Below are 20,013 nucleotides of genomic sequence, written 5' to 3'. Positions count from 1 at the left end.
ACACCCCTACTGCCACTTCCTCTTTCATGCTCGACCACTACAACCTGGTCACCTCCCAGTTAGTTGTCCCAGAACAAACTTAAAAACCACATAGTAGATTTAGAACACAAAAGATCCTTCCTTAGCAGTGGAAAAAATAAGAGATTCTAGCTTTCTTCATGTAGGCAGCAAACACCGGGTGCTTTGGAAAAGAGTCATGTGTTGAGATATTCAGAAAGAAGCCAATCCACATAAAGTATTGCTGCAAGTACGAATCTGGCAGGAAGCTTTTTCAAAAGACCATGTCCAAGTCCTACCCCACCAAATCTATAAAGTAAAAAGCTCCAAGAGGCAGGATTCGGCTGGGCAAAAAATTTTGAAGCAGCAGTCCAAGTAATTCTGACATTTACCCCTGGTAAAGGAAACTGGAATTGAGCTAGAATTTTTAACTATGTTTTCTGAGAATTTGATAAAATTAATGTTCCTTCCCTCTAGAAAACTGAATATACATAGAAACATGCTCTGTAGATTTGAAGGGTGCCCCAGGTGAAGAAAAGCAACATTACAGTTTCGTCCACTACCATGACAATAAATACTGAGTTTTTTTTTTACAGAAGACAAACAAATTAAAACAGTCCAGTAATACAAACCTCTTTATTCCGGGCAAATGCAGAGAAAACATTCCCATATGCAGCAAAGACTAGCCTCCCATCAGCTGCCATACAGCAAATATCCTGTGGAACAGAGTTACCTAGAAGAAAAGAAACATAAAAATAAAAGAAAGGATTTTTAAGAACTTGGGACAAAACAGAAACCTTAAGTATGACATACATCATTTTTCATGGCTATAACTAAAAAAAAAATTTTTAAATACACAAATAAAAATGAAAGCTGAGGATCAGAGTATACAACTTTGATCTCAATGTTTTTTTAATTTTCATTCAGTTCAAAATCTTTTTTCTCTTGAGATTTCTTCTTTGACTCCTGTGTTACTGAGAAGTGTTATTTAATGCCCAACTCTTCAGGGATTTTCTAGTTATCTTCGTTATTGATTTCTAGGTTAATACTATTGTGGTCTGAGGGCACACTCTGAATGATTATCTATTCTTTTAAATTTGTTAACATATGTTTTATGGTCCAGGATGTGGTCCATCTTGGTGAATGCTCCATGTGAGCTTGAGACACACTGCAGATTGTGTTGTTGGATAAATTCCATAAATGTCATTTAGATCCAGTGATTGATGGCCAACTATACCATTACTGATCTTCTGTCCCAACATTATTTTAGATGTCCATTCATAGCTATCAGACTGAGAATATGAAATCACCTTTACCTTTCTTAGGAGAATGTCTAGTATTTGCAGGCTTAACAACATAATTCTAAAGAAATGAAGCTTTTTGAGACTACTTGGAAAAATAACCTCACATTAATCACAAAACTCTGGCAGATGGTCATCCAGCCTTCACTTAAACACCTTAATGAACATCAAGCTCAGTACCAACTCTTTCCACTCAGCTGTCTCCAAGGTAAATATGCCCATCGCCTCTAGCCATTTCTCACATGACATAATTTCTTGATTCCTGTCTCACTATCTCAGTCACACTGGCCTTTTTTTTTTTTTTTTAATTTCCTTTTGGGGAGTAGAAGATAAAGAACTGTCTTAGCATTTTTCACATTGTACATTCTTTTTTTGACTGTTTTTCCATAACACTATTTTTATAGATTTATCATTCACTTCTGTATTCAACTTATGTTAGTGTCTTTCTTCTGCCTTCTAATTCTAATAATGTGAAGTCTGTTAGACATGCACAGCGGACAACTTATATGTCCGCTTTGTTTCTCTCACCAGGATCACATCTGATGGCAGTGGGTGAAACTTTAAAGAGTAATAGAACAATTACATAGATTCAATGTACCTTGCTACAGGATACTTATTAATTTCAAAGATAAAATACTAACTTTAAAGTGAGAGATGTCACCTAAACTAAATAACTGAAGCTATCACCACCAGGAATAAGGCAAACCAGCAGCATGTGTGTCTAGATACAATGCACTAAGAACTCAGCACCAATTCTGTGTTATTCCTGGCAAAGGGCATAACCTAACATCAAAAAAACAAATTAGAAGGACATCTAAAAAAAAGAACTAGCCTGTATTCTTCAAAAGTGTCAATGCGCTGAAACACAAAGAAAATATGAAGAATTGTTCTAGAGTAAAGGCGACTAGCCCTGGTGGCACAGTGGTTAAAGCACTCAGCTGCTAACCAAAAGGTCAGCAGTTTGAACCCGCCAGCTGCTCTGGGAGAGAAAGATGTGGCAGTCTGCTTCGGTAAAGATTACAGCCTTGGAAACCCTAGGGGCAGTTCTACTCTGTTCCCTAGGGTCACTATGAGTCGGAACCAACTAAATGACAGTGAGTTTGGTTTCGTGGGAAAGAGGCAGGACAACTGGATGCAACACATGATCTTGGACTTTCTTTTGCTATACAGGACATTACTGAGACAACTGGCAAAATCTGAATAATTTACACATTCAAGTACTGCATCAATGTTAAGTCCCTCATTTTGATTTTCATAATTTTACTGTATTTATAGAAGGAAACTTGTTGCCTTTGCAAAATAGTCATTGGTGTACTTAGGAGCAAAGGGATATCATGTTGGCAATTTATTTATAAATAGTTCAGAGAAAACTAGCGTGTATGTGTGTAGAGAGAGGCAGGAAGAAAGAAATATATGTAGTAAAATGTACACATTTGGGGAATCTGGGTAAACAGTATGAAGAAATTCTTTGTACTGTTCTCGCAACTTCGCTATAAATCTTAAACTTATATCAAAATAAAACATTTTTAAAAAGGAAAAGACAATAAACATGCATAAATTCAGAATAAATTCCACACTTACTTACTGCAACTAGACTAAGTTTCTGAACCTGTTTAAAAAAAAAAAAAAAAAGTTAAGTAAACTTTCATTAACAAAAACAGTAATAGCCTAATACTTGAAGATTAAGATTAAAACTTATACACAAATTAACCATACTGGTCTTCCTAAAAAAGACACCACTAACCCGAATTTTCATTATTAGGAAAGCTTCCATTATTTCATGAGCAATGGTAATGGCAGGGGTAGGCAAGCTTTCTCTACAAAGGCCAGACAGTAAATATTTTAGGCTTTTTGGACCATATAGTCTCTGTTGCCACTACTCGACTCTGCTACTGTAGCAAGAAAGCAGCAACAGACAATACATAATGAAAGTGCATGGCTAGCTGTGTTCCAATAAAACTTTATTTATAAATACTGAAATTGACTTTCATATGTGATAAAATACTATTCTCCTTTCAATTTTTTCCTAACCATTTAAAGATATAAAAGCCATTCAAACCTTGTGGCTCATACAAAAACAAGCAGTGGGTGAACTGGCTCACAGGCTTTAGTTTGCCAACCCCAATCTATGGTTACTGATCCAGCTGTGCTACCAAGGGAAAGTTACTTAACCTCCCTGTGCCTCAAATTCCTCATCTTGTAAAACAGGAATTAAAAGTTACTTTATGGCATTGTTGCGAGCAATCAATGAGAATATTCGTGTAAACCACTTAAGAGCTGCATCAGTCAAAAACAAAAATGCTCAATAAATATTAGCTGCTATCACCACCATCATCACCTGTTTACAACGTGTCTAGTTTTCCCCTATAGAAAACTCTAATCTAGGAAGGTTGGGTGAAGATGGTAGAATAGCCATGGCCATGGGTTAGAGCTCTTGTGGACCAAACTAGTGACTTGAGCTTATTAGCGCTATTTTTCTACTCCCAGGTTAGTTTCAGCTTCAAAGGTCAAAGCCCAGAGCACTGAGTGGTCCTAGCAGTGTACACAGCCCTTAGAAAATAAGCACTTACATGCTATATTATGATTAAATTAAAAAAAAAGAAAAAATGCATCACTAGTGTTCAAACTAAAGGGGACCTTAAAAACACCTTTATTTTAATGCTGAATTTCAATGCAAAGATGAGTAAACTGTTAAATTTAAATATGTGCCTGTAACTTACTAGGAAAGACACTGTGCCAAAAACAAGATTTCAAGAGCCCTTTAAGTAAAGCGGAGCCCAGGCGGCATAAGTAGTTGAGCATTCCGCTAGCAGCCAAAAGGTTGGCAGTTCGAATCCATGAGCGGCTCCTAGGCAAGTGGTTAAGCATTCGGCTAGCAGCCAAAAGGCCGGCGGTTTGAATTCATCAGCCACTTCTTGGAAACCCTATGGGGCAGTTCCTCCCTGTCCTATAGGGTCGCTGACTCAGAACTGACTCGAAGGCAGTGGGTTTTTTGTTCTTTGTTTTTTTTAAGTAAAGAAACTGATCAGCAAAACAAAAAGTTATCAAGCAAGTAATAAGTGGGGAGAATGGAAATAATAAATACCCCTACATGATTAATCACTCTTACTCACCCTTTCTCCTTTACCAACCCAGGATTTGGGAAATTCAACTGCTTTCCACCCTGCCACCATTTCTTCTTCCAGTAACTCAACCCTCTCACAGCCGTCAGCTCTCTTTGCTAATAGCCTATTTGATTTTCACAATCCTTCAGGAAAAACAGCTTTACAACATGGTGCCCAGAAAAAGTGTTCTGGCTACTCCCAGAAACTAACACTGGCTATTACCATCATCCTCCTCAACAAGTGTTCTTACTCACAGAGCTTACATTCTCTTGGAGAAAAAAACAAGAAAACAACAACAATTTTAATGACTGATGAAATATTAAAAGGGTAAACCATTAATTTCACAAAGCCGGACATCATGGCCAAGTAACTTAACTGTCCTGAGATTCAGCTTCCTAATATTTTTAATGGTGCTAGGGAGCAGTGATAACCACGAACCCACTGCCCTCGAGTCCACTCCGACTCATACAGGAAAGCAGAACTGCCCCACAGAGTTTCCACGGAGCACCTGGCGGATTCGAACAGCCGACCTCTTGGTTAGCAGCCGTAGTACTTACGCACTACATCACCAGGGTTTCCCGAGCAGTGATATCTACCAGAAAAGTGGCACCGTGCCAGACAATGTTGGTATAAAACAGATTCTCAAGGGAAGTTTAGAGAAATACTACTGGATTGTTATCAAACGTGGAGTTCCCTAAATCATAATTAATCTCGCCTTCCCCAGTTCTCTCTCACCGTATTTAGCCTGAATTTCTAACCCAGTTTATGTCAAGAACTGCGCAATAAAAACTGCTTCCAAGTCTTTTTCTCTCATTAAGAATGCGTGGGGAAGGGGGCTTGTCTTAACCACGTTTACATCTTCAAGGGAAGGCGGTCGATATTTACTGAAAGAATATACTGCGGTAGGACTGAAACATCCCCTGATGCTGCCTCCGAAACTCGCCCCACGTGGACTGCAAGATCAGCAAGTGGATGTGATAGTGAAGGTTAACTAGCCCTGGACGGGTTCAGGAACAGAAAGGCAGGAAGGGAAGCCCAGGTTAAGTGGAAGGAGGAGAGACCCGAAATGCCCCCAGGACCGAGTTGGAGAATGAGGGCGGGCAATGCAAGCAGTCACTCACATCGTAGGTGTGGAAGCTCTTGCCCACGCACGTCGTCACATAAAATCGGCGCTTCAGTGCGCTGAACCGCACCACGTGTGGAATGTCGTTGCTGAAAAGCCCCAAGGCCCGGAACCCCGCGAACAGCGCACTAGCCGTGCGCCCTTCCGCACCGGCCTCCATCGCCGCCACGGTCCCGGCTCCTCTCGGTTCCGGTCCTGACGGAGAGCAAGCACCCGACCCTTCAGGGGGTCTGGTGGCTGAATTCTCTGCCGGGGCTGGAGACTCCAGAGCACTTCCGGTGCCGGCGGCCAGTCACTAAAAAAAAAAAAAGTGCAGAGCTTACTATCAGTGTAACTGAAAAAGAGATCCCTGGAGATCGCAGGAGGCGCACGATTTAGGTTCTGCGGACCAAAATCCCCCGCTGGTAGCCTTGCGACAGCACCAACTCAGATGTGGCTGCAGGACACCCAAGCCGCTTTCAGAGGAGAACCTGGGGGCAGGGAGCAGTAAGGAAGTGTAACTCCCAGGAGAGGGGAAGGGATACCGACGTTTTAACTCAGATTAAAGTAGGTTAAACGTGTGATTGCAACTGTATAAAAACATGAGACTTTCACATTAAAAAAAGAGGAACTAAGAAGTGTAGTCATAGATCTTTCATACGGACAGGAACACAAGGCGATATAAAGAAATAAAACAGAGGTTTAAACTTAGAAAAATGGGGATAAATATTAAGGTAACCACAAAGGAGATTAACTACTTTTTTACTCATCAAAATAAGATACAAGAAAAAAATAGAGACTCAGCAGAAACAAAATCAACAAAAAATAAGAGGAAAAGACAATGTATAAAAATAAACTACTCAGCACAAAAAATTAAGTGGGAAAAAGAAACTGTCCACAACACAAAAAAAAAGGCATCAAAATGACAGCGCTAAACTCATTCATAATTACGGAAACCCTGGTGGCATAGTGGTTAAGTGCTACAGCTGCTAACCAAAGGGTCGGCAGTTCAAATCCACCAGGAGCAACTTGGAAACTCTATGGGGCAGTTCTACTCTGTCCAATAGGGTCGCTATGAGTCGGAATCGACTCAACGGCACTGGGTTTGGTTTGGTTTGGTTTATTTATACTTACACTGAATGTTAATGGACTAAATGTACCAATAAAGAGACAGAGAGTGGCAGAACGGATAAAAACAAAAAACACAATCTGTCTACATGCTGCCTAAAAGAGACACACCTTAGAGACACAAACAAACTAAAACTCAAAGGATGGAAAAAATACATCAAGCAAACAACAATTAAAAAAGAACAAGAGTGGCAGTATTAATTTCTGACAAAATAGACTTTAAAGTTAAATCCACCACAGATGATAAGGAAAAAAACAACCAAAAAAAAAAAACCTAGTGCCGTCGAGTTGATTCTGACTCAGAGCGACCCTATAGGACAGAGTAGAACTGCGCCATAGAGCTTCCAAGGAGTGCCTGGCTGATTCGAACCGCTGACCTTTTGGATAGCAGCCTTAGCACTTAACCAATACGCAACCAGGGTAAGGAAAGACACTATATAATGATTAAAGGGACAGTATACCAGGAGGATATAACCATGTTAAATATTTATGCACCCAATGACAGGGCTGGAAGATACAGAACACAAACTATAACAGCATCGAAAAGTGAGATGGACAGCTCCACGATTATAGTAGGAGACTTTAACACACCACTTTCGGTGAAAGACAGGACATCCAGAAAGAAGCTCAGTAAAGACACAGAAGATCTAAATGCCGCAGTCAACCAACTCAACCTTATACACATACACAGAACATTCCGCCAACAGCAGCCAAGTATACTTTCTTTTCTAGTGCACATGGAACATTCTCTAGAATAGACTATTAGGACATAAAGCAAGAATTAGCAGAATCCAAAACATCAAAATATTACAAAGTATCTTCTCTGACCATAAGGCCATAAAAGTGGAAAACAATAACAGAAAAAGTAGGAAAAAGAAATCAAACACTTGGAAACTGAACAATACCCTGTTCAAAAAAGACCAGATTATAGAAGACATTAAGGGTGGAACAAAGAAATTCATAGAATCCAATGAGAGTGAAAACACTTCCTATCAGAACCTTTGGGACACAGCAAAAGGTGTGCTCAGAGGTCGATTTATATCAATAAATGCACACATACAAAAAGAAGAAAGGGCCAAAATCAAAGAATTATCCCTACAAATTGAACAACTAGAAAGAGAGCAACAAAAGAAACCTTCAGGCACCAGAAGAAAGGAAATAATAAAAATAAGAGCAGAACTAAATGAAATAGAAAACAGAAAAGCAGTTGAAAAAGTTAAGACAAAAAGCTGGTTCTTTCAAAAAATTAACAAAATTGACAAACCATTGGGCAAACTGACAAAAGAAAAACAGAAGAGGAAGCAATTAACCAGAATAAGAAGTGAGATTGGCAATATTACAGCAGACTCAAATGAAATTAAAAGAATCATATCAGATTACTATGAAAAATTGTACTCTAACAAATTTGAAAGCCTAGAAGAAATGGATGAATTCCTAGGAACACACTACCTATCTAAACTAACACAAACAGAGATAGAACAGCTAAATAGACCCATAAAAAAGAAGAGATCAAAAAGGTAATCAAAAAACTCGCAACAACAACAACAACAAAAAGCCCTGGTCCGGACAGCTTCACTGCAGAGTTCTACCAAACTTCCAGAGAAGAGTTAACACCACTACTACTAAAGGTATTTCAGAGCATGGAATACTCCCAAACTCGTCGTATGAAGCCAGCATATCCCTGATACCAAAACTAGATAAAGACACCACAAAAAAAAAGAAAATTACAGACCTATACCCCTTATGAATTTAGATATAAAAAACCTCAACAAAATTCTAGCCAATAGACTTCAACAACATGTCAAAAAAAAAAAAATGACCATGACCAAGTGGGATTCATACCAGGTATGCAGCAATGGTTCAACATTAGAGAAACCATCAATGTAATCCATCATATAAATAAAACAAAAGACAAGAACCACATGATTTTATCAATTGATGCAGAAAAGGCATTTGACAAACTTCAACACCCATTCATGATAAAAACTCTCAGCAAAATAGGAACAGAAGGAAAATTCTTCAACATAATAAAGGGCATTTAAACAAAGACAACAGCCAACATCATCCTAAGCGGAAAGAGCCTGAAAGCATTCCCCTTGAGATCGGGAACCAGACAAGGATGCCCTTTATCACCACTCTTATTCAACATTGTGCTGAAGGTCCCAGCCAGAGCAATTACGCTAGATAAAGAAAGAAAGGGCATCCAGATTGGTAAGGAAGCTGTAAAAGTATCTCTATTTGTAGATGACATGATCTTATACACAGAAAACCCTAGAGAATCCTCAAGAAAACTGCTGAAACTAATAGCAGAGTTCAGCAGAGAATCAGGATAAAAGATAAACATACAAAAATCATTTGTGTTCCTCTACACCAACAAAAAGAACATCCAAAAGGAAATCACCAAATCAATGCCATTTACAGTAGCCTCCAAGAAGAAAAAATACTTAGGAATAAATCTTACCAGAGATGTAAAAGACCTATGCATAGAAAACTACAAGACACTACTGCAAGAAACCAAAAGAGACCTATGTAAGTGGAAGAACACACCTTACTCATGGATAGCAAGACTTAACGTTGTAAAAATCTCTCTTCTACCAAAAGCAATCTATAGATACAATGCAATTATGATCCAAATTCCAATGACATTTTTTTAATAAGATGGAGAAACAAATCACCAACTTCATATGGAAGGGAAAGAAGCTCCAGGTAAGTAAAAACCCAGCACCGTTGAGTCGATTCCAATTCATAGCGACCCTATAGGAAGTAAAGCGTTACTGAAAAAGAAGAATAAAGTGGAAGGCCTCACTCTGTGATTTTAGAACCTATTATACCGCCACAGTAGTCAAAACAGCCTGGTACTGCTACAACAACAGATACATAGACCAATGGAACAGAATTGAGAATCCACACATAAACCCATCCACATATGAGCAGCTGATATTTGACGAAGGCCCAAAGTCAGTTAAATGGGGCAAAGACAGTCTTTTTAACAAATGGTGCTGGCTTAACTGGATATCCATGGGCAAAAAAAAATGAAACAAGGCCCATACCTCACACCATGCACAAAAATGAACTCGAAATGGATCAAAGACCTAAACATAAAATCTAAAACAATAAAGATCATGGAAGAAAAAATAGGGACAATGCTAGGAGCCCTAATACATGGCATAAACAGTATATAAAACATTACTAAAAATGCAGAAGAGAAACCATATAACTGGGAGCTCCTAAAAATCAAACACCTATGCTCATCCAAAGACTTCACCAAATGAGTAAGAAGACTACCTACAGACTGGGGAAAAGTTTTTAGCTATGACATTTCCAATCAGCACCTGATCTCTAAAATCTACATGATACTCCAAAAACTCAACTACAAAAAGACAAATAGCCCAATTAAAAAATGGGCAAAGGATATGAATAGACACTTCACTAAAGAAGATATTCAGGCGGCTAACAGATACATGAGGAAATGCTCATGATCATTAGCCATTACAGAAATGCAAATCAAAACTACAATGAGATTCCATCTCACTCTAATAAGGCTGGTATTAATCCAAAAAACACGAAATAATAAATGTTGGAGAGGCTGTGGAGAGACTGGAACACATACACTACTTGCGGGGATGTAAAATGGTACAACAACTTTGGAAATTGATTTGGCTCTTCCTTAAAAAGCTAGAAATAGAACTACCATACGATCCAGCAATCCCACTCCTTGGAATATATCCTAGAGAAATAAGAGCCTTTACACAGACAGGTATATGCACACCCATGTTTACTGCAGCACTGTTTACAATAGCAAAAAGATGAAAGCAACCAAGGTGCCCATCAACAGATGAATGGATAAATAAATTATGGTATAGTCACACAATGGAATACTACCCATCAATGAAGAACAATGAAGAATCCATGAAACATTTCATAACATGGAGGAATCTGGAAGGCATTATGCTGAGTAAAATTAGTCAGTTGCAAAAGGACAAATATTGTATAAGACCACTGTTATAAGAACTCAAGAAATAGTTTAAACAGAGAAGAGAGTGTTCTTTGATGGTTACAAGAGAGGGGAGAGAGAGAGGGATGGAGGAATGAGGTTTTCACTAATTAGATAGTAGATAAGAACTGTTTTAGGTTAAGGGAAAGGCAACTCACGATACAGGAGGGGTCAGCACAACTGGACTAAGACAAAAACAAAGAAGTTTCCTGAATAAACCGAACACTTGGAAGCCTAGCGTAGCAGGAGCAGGGGTTTGGGGACCATAGTTTCAGGGATATCTGAGTCAATTGGCATGATAAAATCTATTAAGAAAACATTCTGCTTCCCACTTTGGAGAGTGGTGTCTTGGGTCTTAAACGCTAGCAAATGGCCATCTGATACGCATCGATTGGTTTCAACCCACCTGGGGCAAAGGAGAATGAAGAACGCCAAAGACACAAGGTAATTATGAGCCCAAGAGGCACAAACGACCACATAAAGCAGAGACTACATTAGCCTGAGACCAGAAGAAGTAGATGGTGCCCAGCTACAGCAGATGACTATCCTGGCAGGGAACATAACAAAGACCCCTGAGTGGGGAGGAGAGCAGTGGGATGTGGACCCCAAATTCTCATAAAAAGACCAGACTTAATGGTCTGACTGAGACTAGAATGACCCTGGAGGTCATGGTCTCCAGACATTCTGTTAGCCCAAGACAAGGCTAACTCTTCAGACAGGGATTTGACTGGACTATGGGATAGAAAGTGATACTGGTGAAGAATGAGCTTCCTGGATCAAGTAGACTCATGACACTCTAGTGGCATCTCCTGTCTGAAGGTGAGATAAGAGGGTAGAGGGGATCAGAAGCTGGCCAAATGGACACGAAAAGAGAGAGAGGAAGGAAGCAGCGTGCTGTCTCATTAGGGGGAGAGCAATTAGGAGTACATAGCAAGGTGTTGGAAAACCTGGTGGGGTAGTGGTTAAGAGCTATGGCTGCAAACTAAAAGGTTGGCAGTTCGAATCCACCAGGCACTCCTTGGAAACTCTATGGAGCAGTTCTACTCTGTCCTATAGGGTCACTATGAGTCGGAATTGACTCTACAGCAACGGGTTTGGTTTTTGGTTTAGCAAGGTGTTTATAAATTTTTGTATCAAAGTCTGACTTGATTTGTAAACTTTCACTTAAAGCACAATGAAAATTTTTAAAAAATGAGACTTTCAGGAAATTTTGAACACTTACTGAATATTTTATGCTAAGAAATTATGATCTATTTGTTATAGGTGATTGTAGTATTATTTTTTATCCTTATTTTTTTTAATTGAACTTTAAGTGAAGGTTTACAGAACAAAACTAGTTTCTCATCAAACAGTATACACATTTGTTAACAACCCCACAACATGTCAACACTCTCCCTTCTCAACCCTGGGTCACCTACTACCAACTGTCCTGTTGCCTCCTACCGTCTAGTCCCTGCCCCAGGGTTGGTGTGCCACTTTAGTCTTCTTTTGTCCCATGGACCTGTTCAATCTTTGGCTGAAGGGTGAACCTCAGGAATGGCCTCATTACTGTGCTGAAAGGGTGTCTGGGGGTCATAATCTCAGGGTTTCTCCAGTCTCTGTCAGGCCAGTAAGCCTGGTCTTTCTTTTTGAGTTAGAATTTTGTTCTACATTTTTCTCCAGCTCTGTCTGGGACCCTCTATTGTGATACCTGTCAGAGCAGTCCATGGTGGTACCCAGGCACCAGCTCATTGTACTGGGCTCAGTCTGGTGAGGCTATGGTAGATGTGGTCCATTAATCCTTTGGACTAATCTTTCCTTGGTGTCTTTAGTTTTCTTCATTCTTCCTTGTTCCCGAAGGGGTGAGCCAGTGGAGTATCCTAGATGGCTGCTCACAGGCTTTTAAGACCCCAGATGCTACTCACCAAAGTAGAATGTAGAATATATACTTATATATTTTTAATAATTTTTATTGTGCTTTAAGTGAAAGTTTACAGATCAAGTCAGTCTGTCACACAAAAACCCATATACACCTTCTACACACTCCCAGTTACTCTCCCCCTAATGAGACAGCCCCCTCTCTCCCCCCACTCTCTCTTTTCGTGTCCATTTCACCAGCTTCTAACCCCCTCTACCCTCTCATCTCCCCTCCAGGCAGGAGTTGCCAACATAGTCTCAAGTGTCCACCTGATCCAAGCAGCTCACTCCTCACCAGCATCCCTCTTCAACCCATTGTCCAGTCCAATCCATGTCTGAAGAGTTGGCTTCTGTAATGGTTCCTGTCCTGGGGCAACAGAAGGTCTGGGGGCCATGACCACCGGGGTCTTTCTAGTCTCAGTGAGAACATTAAGTCTGGTCTTTTTATGAGAATTTGGGGTCTGCATCCCATTGCTCTCCTGCTTTCTCAGGGGTTCTCTGTTGTGTTCCCTGTCAGGGCAGACTTCGGTTGTAGCCGGGCACCATCTAGTTCTTCTGGTCTCAGGATGATGTAGTCTCTGGTTCATGTGCCCCTTTCTGTCTCTTGGGCTCGTAATCACCTTGTGTCCTTGGTGTTCTTCATTCTCTTTTCATCCAGGTGGGTTGAGAACAATTGATGCAACTTAGATGGCTGCTTGCTAGCGTTTAAGACCCCAGACGCCACTCTTCAAAGTGGGATGCAGAATGTTTTCTTAATGGATTTTATTATGCCAATTGACTTAGATGTCCCCTGAAACCATGGTCCCCAAACCCCAGCCCCTGCTACACTGGGGTTTGAAGCATTCAGTTTATTCAGGAAACTTCTTTGCTTTTGGTTTAGTCCAGTTGTGCTGACCTCTCCTGTATTGTGTGCTTTTTTTCCCTTCACCTGAAGTAGTTCTTATCTACTGTCTAATTAGTGAATGCCTCTCTCCCGCCCTCCCTCCCTCCCCACTCACGTAACCACAAAAGAATGTTTTCTTCTCAGATTAAACTGTTTCTCAAGTTCTTATAATAGTGGTCTTATACAATATTTGTCCTTTTGCAACTAATTTTACTCAGCATAATGCTGATTCCTCCATGTTATGAAATGTTTCACAGACTCCTCACTGTTCTTTATCGATGCGTAGTATTCCATTGTGTGAATGTACCATAATTTATTTATCCATTCATCCATTGATGGGCACCTTGGTTGCTTCCATCTTTTTGCTATTGTAAACAGTGCTGCAGTGAACATGGGTGTGCATATATCTGTTTGTGTAAAGGCTCTTATTTCTCTAGGATATATTCCAAGGAGTGGGATTGCTGGATGGTATGGTAGTTCTATTTCTAGCTTTTTAAGGAGGCGCCAAATTAATTTCCAAAGTGGTTGTACCATTTTACATTCCCACCAGCAGTGTATAAGTGTTCCAATCTCTCCACAGCCTCTCCAACATTTATTATTTTGTGTATTTTGGATTCATGCCTGCCTTGTTGGAGTGAGATGAAATCTCATTGTAGTTTTGATCTTCATTTCTCTAATGGCTAATGATTGTGAACATTTCCTCCTATATCCGTTAGCTACCTGAATATCTTCTTTAGTGAAGTGTCTATTCATATCTTTTGCCCATTTTTTAATTGGGCTATTTGTCTTTTTGTAGTAGAGTTTTTGGAGTATCATGTAGATTTTAGAGATCAGGTGCTGATCAGAAATGTCGTAGCTAAAAACTTTTTCCCAGTCTGTAGGTAGTCTTTTTACTCTTTTGGTAGTCTTTGGATGAGCATAGGTGTTTGATTTTTAGGAGCTCCCAGTTATCTAGCTTTTCTTCTACATTCTTTATAATCTTTTGTATACTGTTTATGCCATGTATTAGGGCTCCTAGCGTTGTCCCTATTTTTTCTTCCATGATCTTTATTGTTTTAGATTTTATGTTTAGGTCTTTGATCCATTTCGAGTTCATTTTTGTGCATGGTGTGAGGTATGGGTCTTGCTTCATTTTTTTGCAGGTGGATATCCAGTTATGCCAGCAGCATTTGTTAAAAACACTGTCTTTTCCCCATGTAACTGTTTTGGGGCCTTTGTCAAATATCAACTGCTCATATGCGAATGGATTTATGTCTGCATTCTCAATTCTGCTCCATTAGTCCATGTATCTGTTGTTGTACCAGTACCAGGCTGTTTTGACTACTGTGGCGGTATAATAGGTTCTAAAATCAGGTAAAGTAAGGCCTCCCATTTTGTTCTTTTTTGGTAATGCATTATTTATCTGGCGCCTCTTTCCCTTCCATATGAAGTTGGTGATTTGTTTCTCCATCTCGTTAAAGAACGTCATTGGGATTTGGATTGGAATTGCATTAAATGTATAGATTGCTTTTGGTAGAATAGGCATTTTTATAATGTTAAGTCTTCCTACCCACGAGCAAGGTATGTTTTTCTACTTATGTAAGTCTCTTTTGGTTTCTTGCAGAAGTGTACTGTAGTTTTCTTTGTATAAGTCTTTTACGTCTCTGGTAAGATTTATTCCTAAGTATTTTATCTTACTAGGGTCTATTGTAAAAAAAATATATATATATTTTGTAAATGACATTAATTCATCGATTTGGTGATTTCCTCCTCGATGTTCCTTTTGTTGGTGTGGAGGAATGCAACTGATTTTTGTATGTTTATCTTGTATCCCGATACTCTGCTGAACTCTTCTATTGGTTTCAGCAGTTTTCTTGAGGATTCCTTAGGGTTTTCAGTGTATAAGATCATGTCATCTGCAAATACAGATATTTTGACTTCTTCCTTGCCAATCTGGATGCTCTTTATTTCTTTATCTAGCCTTATTGCTCTGGCTAGGACTTCCAGCACAATGTTGAATAAGAGTGGTGATAAAGGGCATCCTTGTCTGGTTCCCAGTCTCAATGGGAATGTTTTCAGGCTCTCTCCATTTAGGGTGATGTTGGCTGTTGGCTTTGTATAAATGCTCTTTATTATGTTGAGGAATTTTCCTTCTATTCCTATTTTGCTGAGAGTTTTTATCATGAATGGATGTTGAAGTTTGTCAAATGCCTTTTCTGCATCAATTGATAAAATCATGTGATTCTTTTCTTTTGTTTTATTTATGTGGTGGATTACGTTAATTGTTTTTCTAATGATGAACCATCCCTGCATACCTGGTTTGAATCCCACTTGGTCATGCTGAATTATTTTTCTAATATGTTGTTGAATTCTATTGGCTAGAATTTTGTTGAGGATTTTTGCATCTACATTCATGAGGGATATAGGTCTGTAATTTTCTTTTTTTGTGGTGTCTTTACCTGGTTTTGGTATCAGGGATATGGTGGCTTAATAGAATGAGTTTGGTGGTATCCATCCTTTTCTATGCTCTGAAATACCTTTAGTAGTAGTCATGTTAACTCTTCTGTAAAAGTTTGGTAGAACTCTGCAGTGAAGCCGTCTGGACCAGGGCTTTTTTTTGTTGGGAGTTTTTTGATTACCTTTTCAATCTGTTCTTTTGTTATGGGTCTATTTAGTTGTTCTACCTCTGTTTCTGTTAGTTTAGGTAGGTAGTGTGTTTCTAAGAATTCATCAATTTCTTCTAGGTTTTCAAATTTGTTTGAGTAGAGTTTTTCATAGTAATCTGATATGATTCTTTTAATTTCAGTTGGGTCTGTTGTAATATCACCCATCTCATTTCTTATTCAGGTTATTTGCTTCCTGTCCTGTTTTTCTTTTGTCAGTTTGGTCAGTGGTTTATCAATTTTGTTGATTTTTTTCAAAAAAACAGCTTTTGGTCCTGTTTGTTCTTTCAATTGTTTTTCTGTTTTCTATTTCATTTAGTTCAGCTCTAATTTTTATTATTATTATTTTTTTTTTTCTGGTGCCCGTGGGTTTCTTTTGTTGCTCTCTTTCTATTTGTTCAAGTTGTAGGGATAATTCTTTGATTTTGGCCCTTTCTTCTTTTTGGATGTGTACATTTATTGATATAAATTGGCCTCTGAGCACTGCTTTTGCTGTGTCCCAAAGGTTCTGATAGGAAGCGTTTTCATTCTCATCGGATTCTCTGAATTTCTTTATTCTATCCTTAATGTCTTCTATAATCCAGTCTTTTTTGAACAGGGTATTGTTCAGTTTCCAAGTGTTTGATTTCTTTTTCCTACTTTTTCTGTTATTGATTTCCACTTTTATGGCCTTATGGTCAGAGAAGATGCTTTGTAATATTTCAGTGTTTTGGATTCTGCTAAGTCTTGCTTTGTGACCTAATATGTGGTCTATTCTAGAGAATGTCCCATGTGCACTAGAAAAGAAAGTATAGTTGGTTGCTGTTGGGTGGAGTTTTCTGTATATGTCTACGAGGTCAAGTTGTTTGATTGTGGCATTTAGATCTTCCGTGTGTTTATTGAGCTTCTTTCTGGATGTCCTGTCCTTCACCGAAAGTGGTATGTTGAAGTCTTCTACTATTATTGTGGAGCTGTCTATCTCACTTTTCAATGCTGATAGAGTTTGTTTTATGTATCTTGCAGCCCGGTCATTGGGTGCATAAATATTTAATATGGTTATATCTTCTTGGTGTATTGTCCCTTTAATCATTACATAGTGTCCTTCCTTATCCTTTCTGATGGATTTAACTTTAAAGTCTGTTTTGTCAGAAATTAATATTGCCACTCCTACTCTTCTTTGATTGTTGTTTGCTTGATATATTTTTTTCCATCCTTTGAGTTTTAGTTTGTTTGTGTCTCTAAGTCTAAGGTGTGTCTCTTGTAGGCAACATATAGATGGATCTTGTTTTTTAATCCATTCTGCCACTTTCTGTCTCTTTATTGGTGCATTTATTCCTTTTACATTCAGGGTAATTATGGATAGGTATGAATTTAGTGCTATCATTTTGATGCCTTTTTTTGTGTGTTGTTGACAGTTTCTTTTTCCCACTTGATTTTATTTGCCGAGTAGATTTTCTTTATATATTGTCCTTCCCTCATATTTGTTGTTATTTTTGTTTCTGCTGAGTCTGTATTTTTCCCTTGTATTTTATTTTGATGAGTAGGATAGTTTTTCTCCTTTGTGGTTACCTTATTATTTACCCCTATTTTTCTAAATTTAAACCTAACATTTATTTCTTTGTATCGTCGTATCGTCCTCTCCATATGGAAGGTGTATGATTACATTTCTTAGTCCCTCTTTATTATTTTAATGTTTTCTTCTTTTGTATAATAACATCGCTGTTACCCTGTTTTGGGCTTTTTTTTTTTTAATAATCTTTCTTTGTTTTTTTGGATTTTCCTATCTGGGTTGACTTCTGGTTGTTCTGCCCAGTGTTCTAGTCTTGGGTTGATACCTAATATTACTGATTTTCTAACCGAAGAACTCCCTTTTTATTTCTTGTAGTTTTGGTTTGGTTTTTATGAATTCCCTCAACTTGTGTTTATCTGGAAATGTCTTAATTTCACCTTCATCTTTAAGAGACAATTTTGAATGATATATGAATCTGGGCAGGCAATTTTTTTCTTTCAATTTTTTAAATATGTCATCCCATTGCCTTCTTGCCTGCACAGTTTCTGCCGAGTAGTCCAAGCTTATTCTTACTGGCTCTCTTTTGTAGGTGACTTTTCGTTTATCCCTCACTGCTCTTATAATTCTCTCTTTATCTTTCGTTTTGGCAAGTTTGATTATAATATGTCTTGGTGACTTTCTTTTAAGATCTACCTTATGTGAAGTTCTATGAGCATCTTGGATAGATATCTTCTCATCTTTCACAATCTCAGGGAAGTTTTCTGCCAAAAATTCTTCAACAATTCTCCCTGTATTTTCTGTTATCCCTCCCTGTTCTGGTACTCCAATCACTCGTAGGTTATTTCTTTTGATAGAGTCCCACATGATTCTTAAGTTTTCCTCATTTTTTTAAATTCTTTTATGTGATTTATCTTCATGTTCAGAAATTCTAGCTTCTACTTGCTCAATTCTGCTCCTCTGACTTTCTATTGAGTTGTCTAATTCTGTAATTTTTTGTTAATCTTCTGAATTTCTGATTGCTGTCTGCCTATGCATTTTTCCAGCTTATTAAGCTTTTCACTATGTTCCCGAATAATCTTTCTAATTTCTTCAGTTGCTTTATCTGTGTGTTCCTTGGCTTGTTCTGTGTATTGCCTCATTTCCTTCCTGATGTCTTGAAGGGTTCTGTATATTAAACTTTTGTATTCTGCATCTGGTAATTCCAGGAATGTGCTTTCATCTAGAAAATCCCTGGATTCTTTATATTGAGAGCCTGTTGAGGTGATCATGGCCTGTTTCTTTATGTGACTTGATATTGACTGTTGTCTCCAAGCCGTCTATAAGTTATTGTATTAGTTTATGCTTGTTTACCGTGTTGAAGCTGCTTGCTTTTTTTGTTTTGGTATACCTCTATGGGTTGCTTGAGTGAGCTAGCTTGATTATTTTCACCTTTGGAGCTCTGGTGTCCTGTTCCCAGCTGGCTAGAGCTGTTATCAGGTATATCAGTCTAGGAGTCCATTCAGTTTTCTTGTATGAATTCAGCTCAGGTTTCCAGGTAGCTGATATCAAGTGTGTGGTACAGGCTCTATCCTACAGTCCTAGAAGGGCAAGGGTGATTGGCATATATACCGGTATCTGATTGCAGCAGGGGGTCACACCGTGAACAAGGCACGGGGCTGAGAACCTACCCCCAATTGTCTCTGAGGAGAACGCATCTCTGTTCCCTAGAGTGTGCTGGTGGTTGGGTTCTGCAGAGGGACCATGGGTACCCAAAGTTTTTGGTTGTAAGGACTGGGAGGTACCAGTTATCTTTGGATCCCTGTCGTGGGTGGCTGGGTGACCTGAGTGGAGCTACCAGTCCTTAGGTCCCTGATGTGGGTAGGTTTAATAGGCAAAGCAATGTCAAATGTCAACACCCACCTCTCCACCGCACAGCTGAAATGGTTGGAGTTTGCCAACAAGGGCCTATTCTCCCGAAATAGGCCCACACAGTTCCATGCAGAAGGGAAAGGCGCTCATGGCCTATGGACGGTTTATGCCTGGATAGGAGCTGCTTCTGTCCTGAGTTGCCCTGGTTAATGGAGTTAGCAAATTATCTTTTCCCCCGAATTGCAAATTTTTTCCTTCCCCAAGGCCGGGAGGATGGCTGTAGTTGCTCACCTGGTTCTATCTCAGGCCCAGGGATTCAGCTGCTGAAGCCGGCTTGGGGGTGGGGGTTGGGGGGAGGGCATGTTAAAATATAAGCAAGTACTTAGGTTTTGCTGAGAGCGCCGTTCTCCCCAGGTTCCAGAGGTGTGAGTAGGCTGTGTGGCTGGCTGCTTCTCCCTGAGGAAACTGCAGCCAAATGCTAGTACCAGCCCGCCGCAGCTGCTCCTGGGAATGGTGCCTGAGGGCTCCCCGTGATTCAGGTCCAGTAACTCCTCTCCACTTCTGAACGGTCTCTTCCTCCCCCTGCACCTCAGTTAATTGTCTACGCTTGCCTTTGATGCTCAGGGCTT

At 39.3% G+C, this 20,013-nt stretch overlaps 1 protein-coding gene across 2 annotated transcripts in view; it reads right to left on the bottom strand.

Moving 5' to 3' along the window:
* The window catches only part of WDR36 (WD repeat domain 36), a 36,469-nt gene extending 30,653 nt beyond the window's left edge, over positions 1–5,816 (bottom strand). The window contains exons 1-3 of one of the 2 annotated variants that reach the window (XM_064274839.1): positions 5,524–5,816; positions 2,880–2,907; positions 630–730 (exon numbers count right to left, since the gene is read on the bottom strand). In XM_064274839.1, coding sequence (XP_064130909.1) covers positions 630–730; positions 2,880–2,907; positions 5,524–5,685 — 291 coding nt within the window. In that variant the 5' untranslated portion in view covers positions 5,686–5,816. The remainder of the gene's footprint in view (positions 1–629; positions 731–2,879; positions 2,908–5,523) is intronic. The other variant, XM_064274829.1, reaches the window with a different exon arrangement.
* Positions 5,817–20,013: the final 14,197 nt, after the last annotated feature.

The sequence above is a fragment of the Loxodonta africana genome, chromosome 2, assembly GCF_030014295.1.
Source record: "Loxodonta africana isolate mLoxAfr1 chromosome 2, mLoxAfr1.hap2, whole genome shotgun sequence".
Taxonomy (NCBI): domain Eukaryota; kingdom Metazoa; phylum Chordata; class Mammalia; order Proboscidea; family Elephantidae; genus Loxodonta; species Loxodonta africana.
This window is presented reverse-complemented; position numbering and strand designations above follow the sequence as displayed.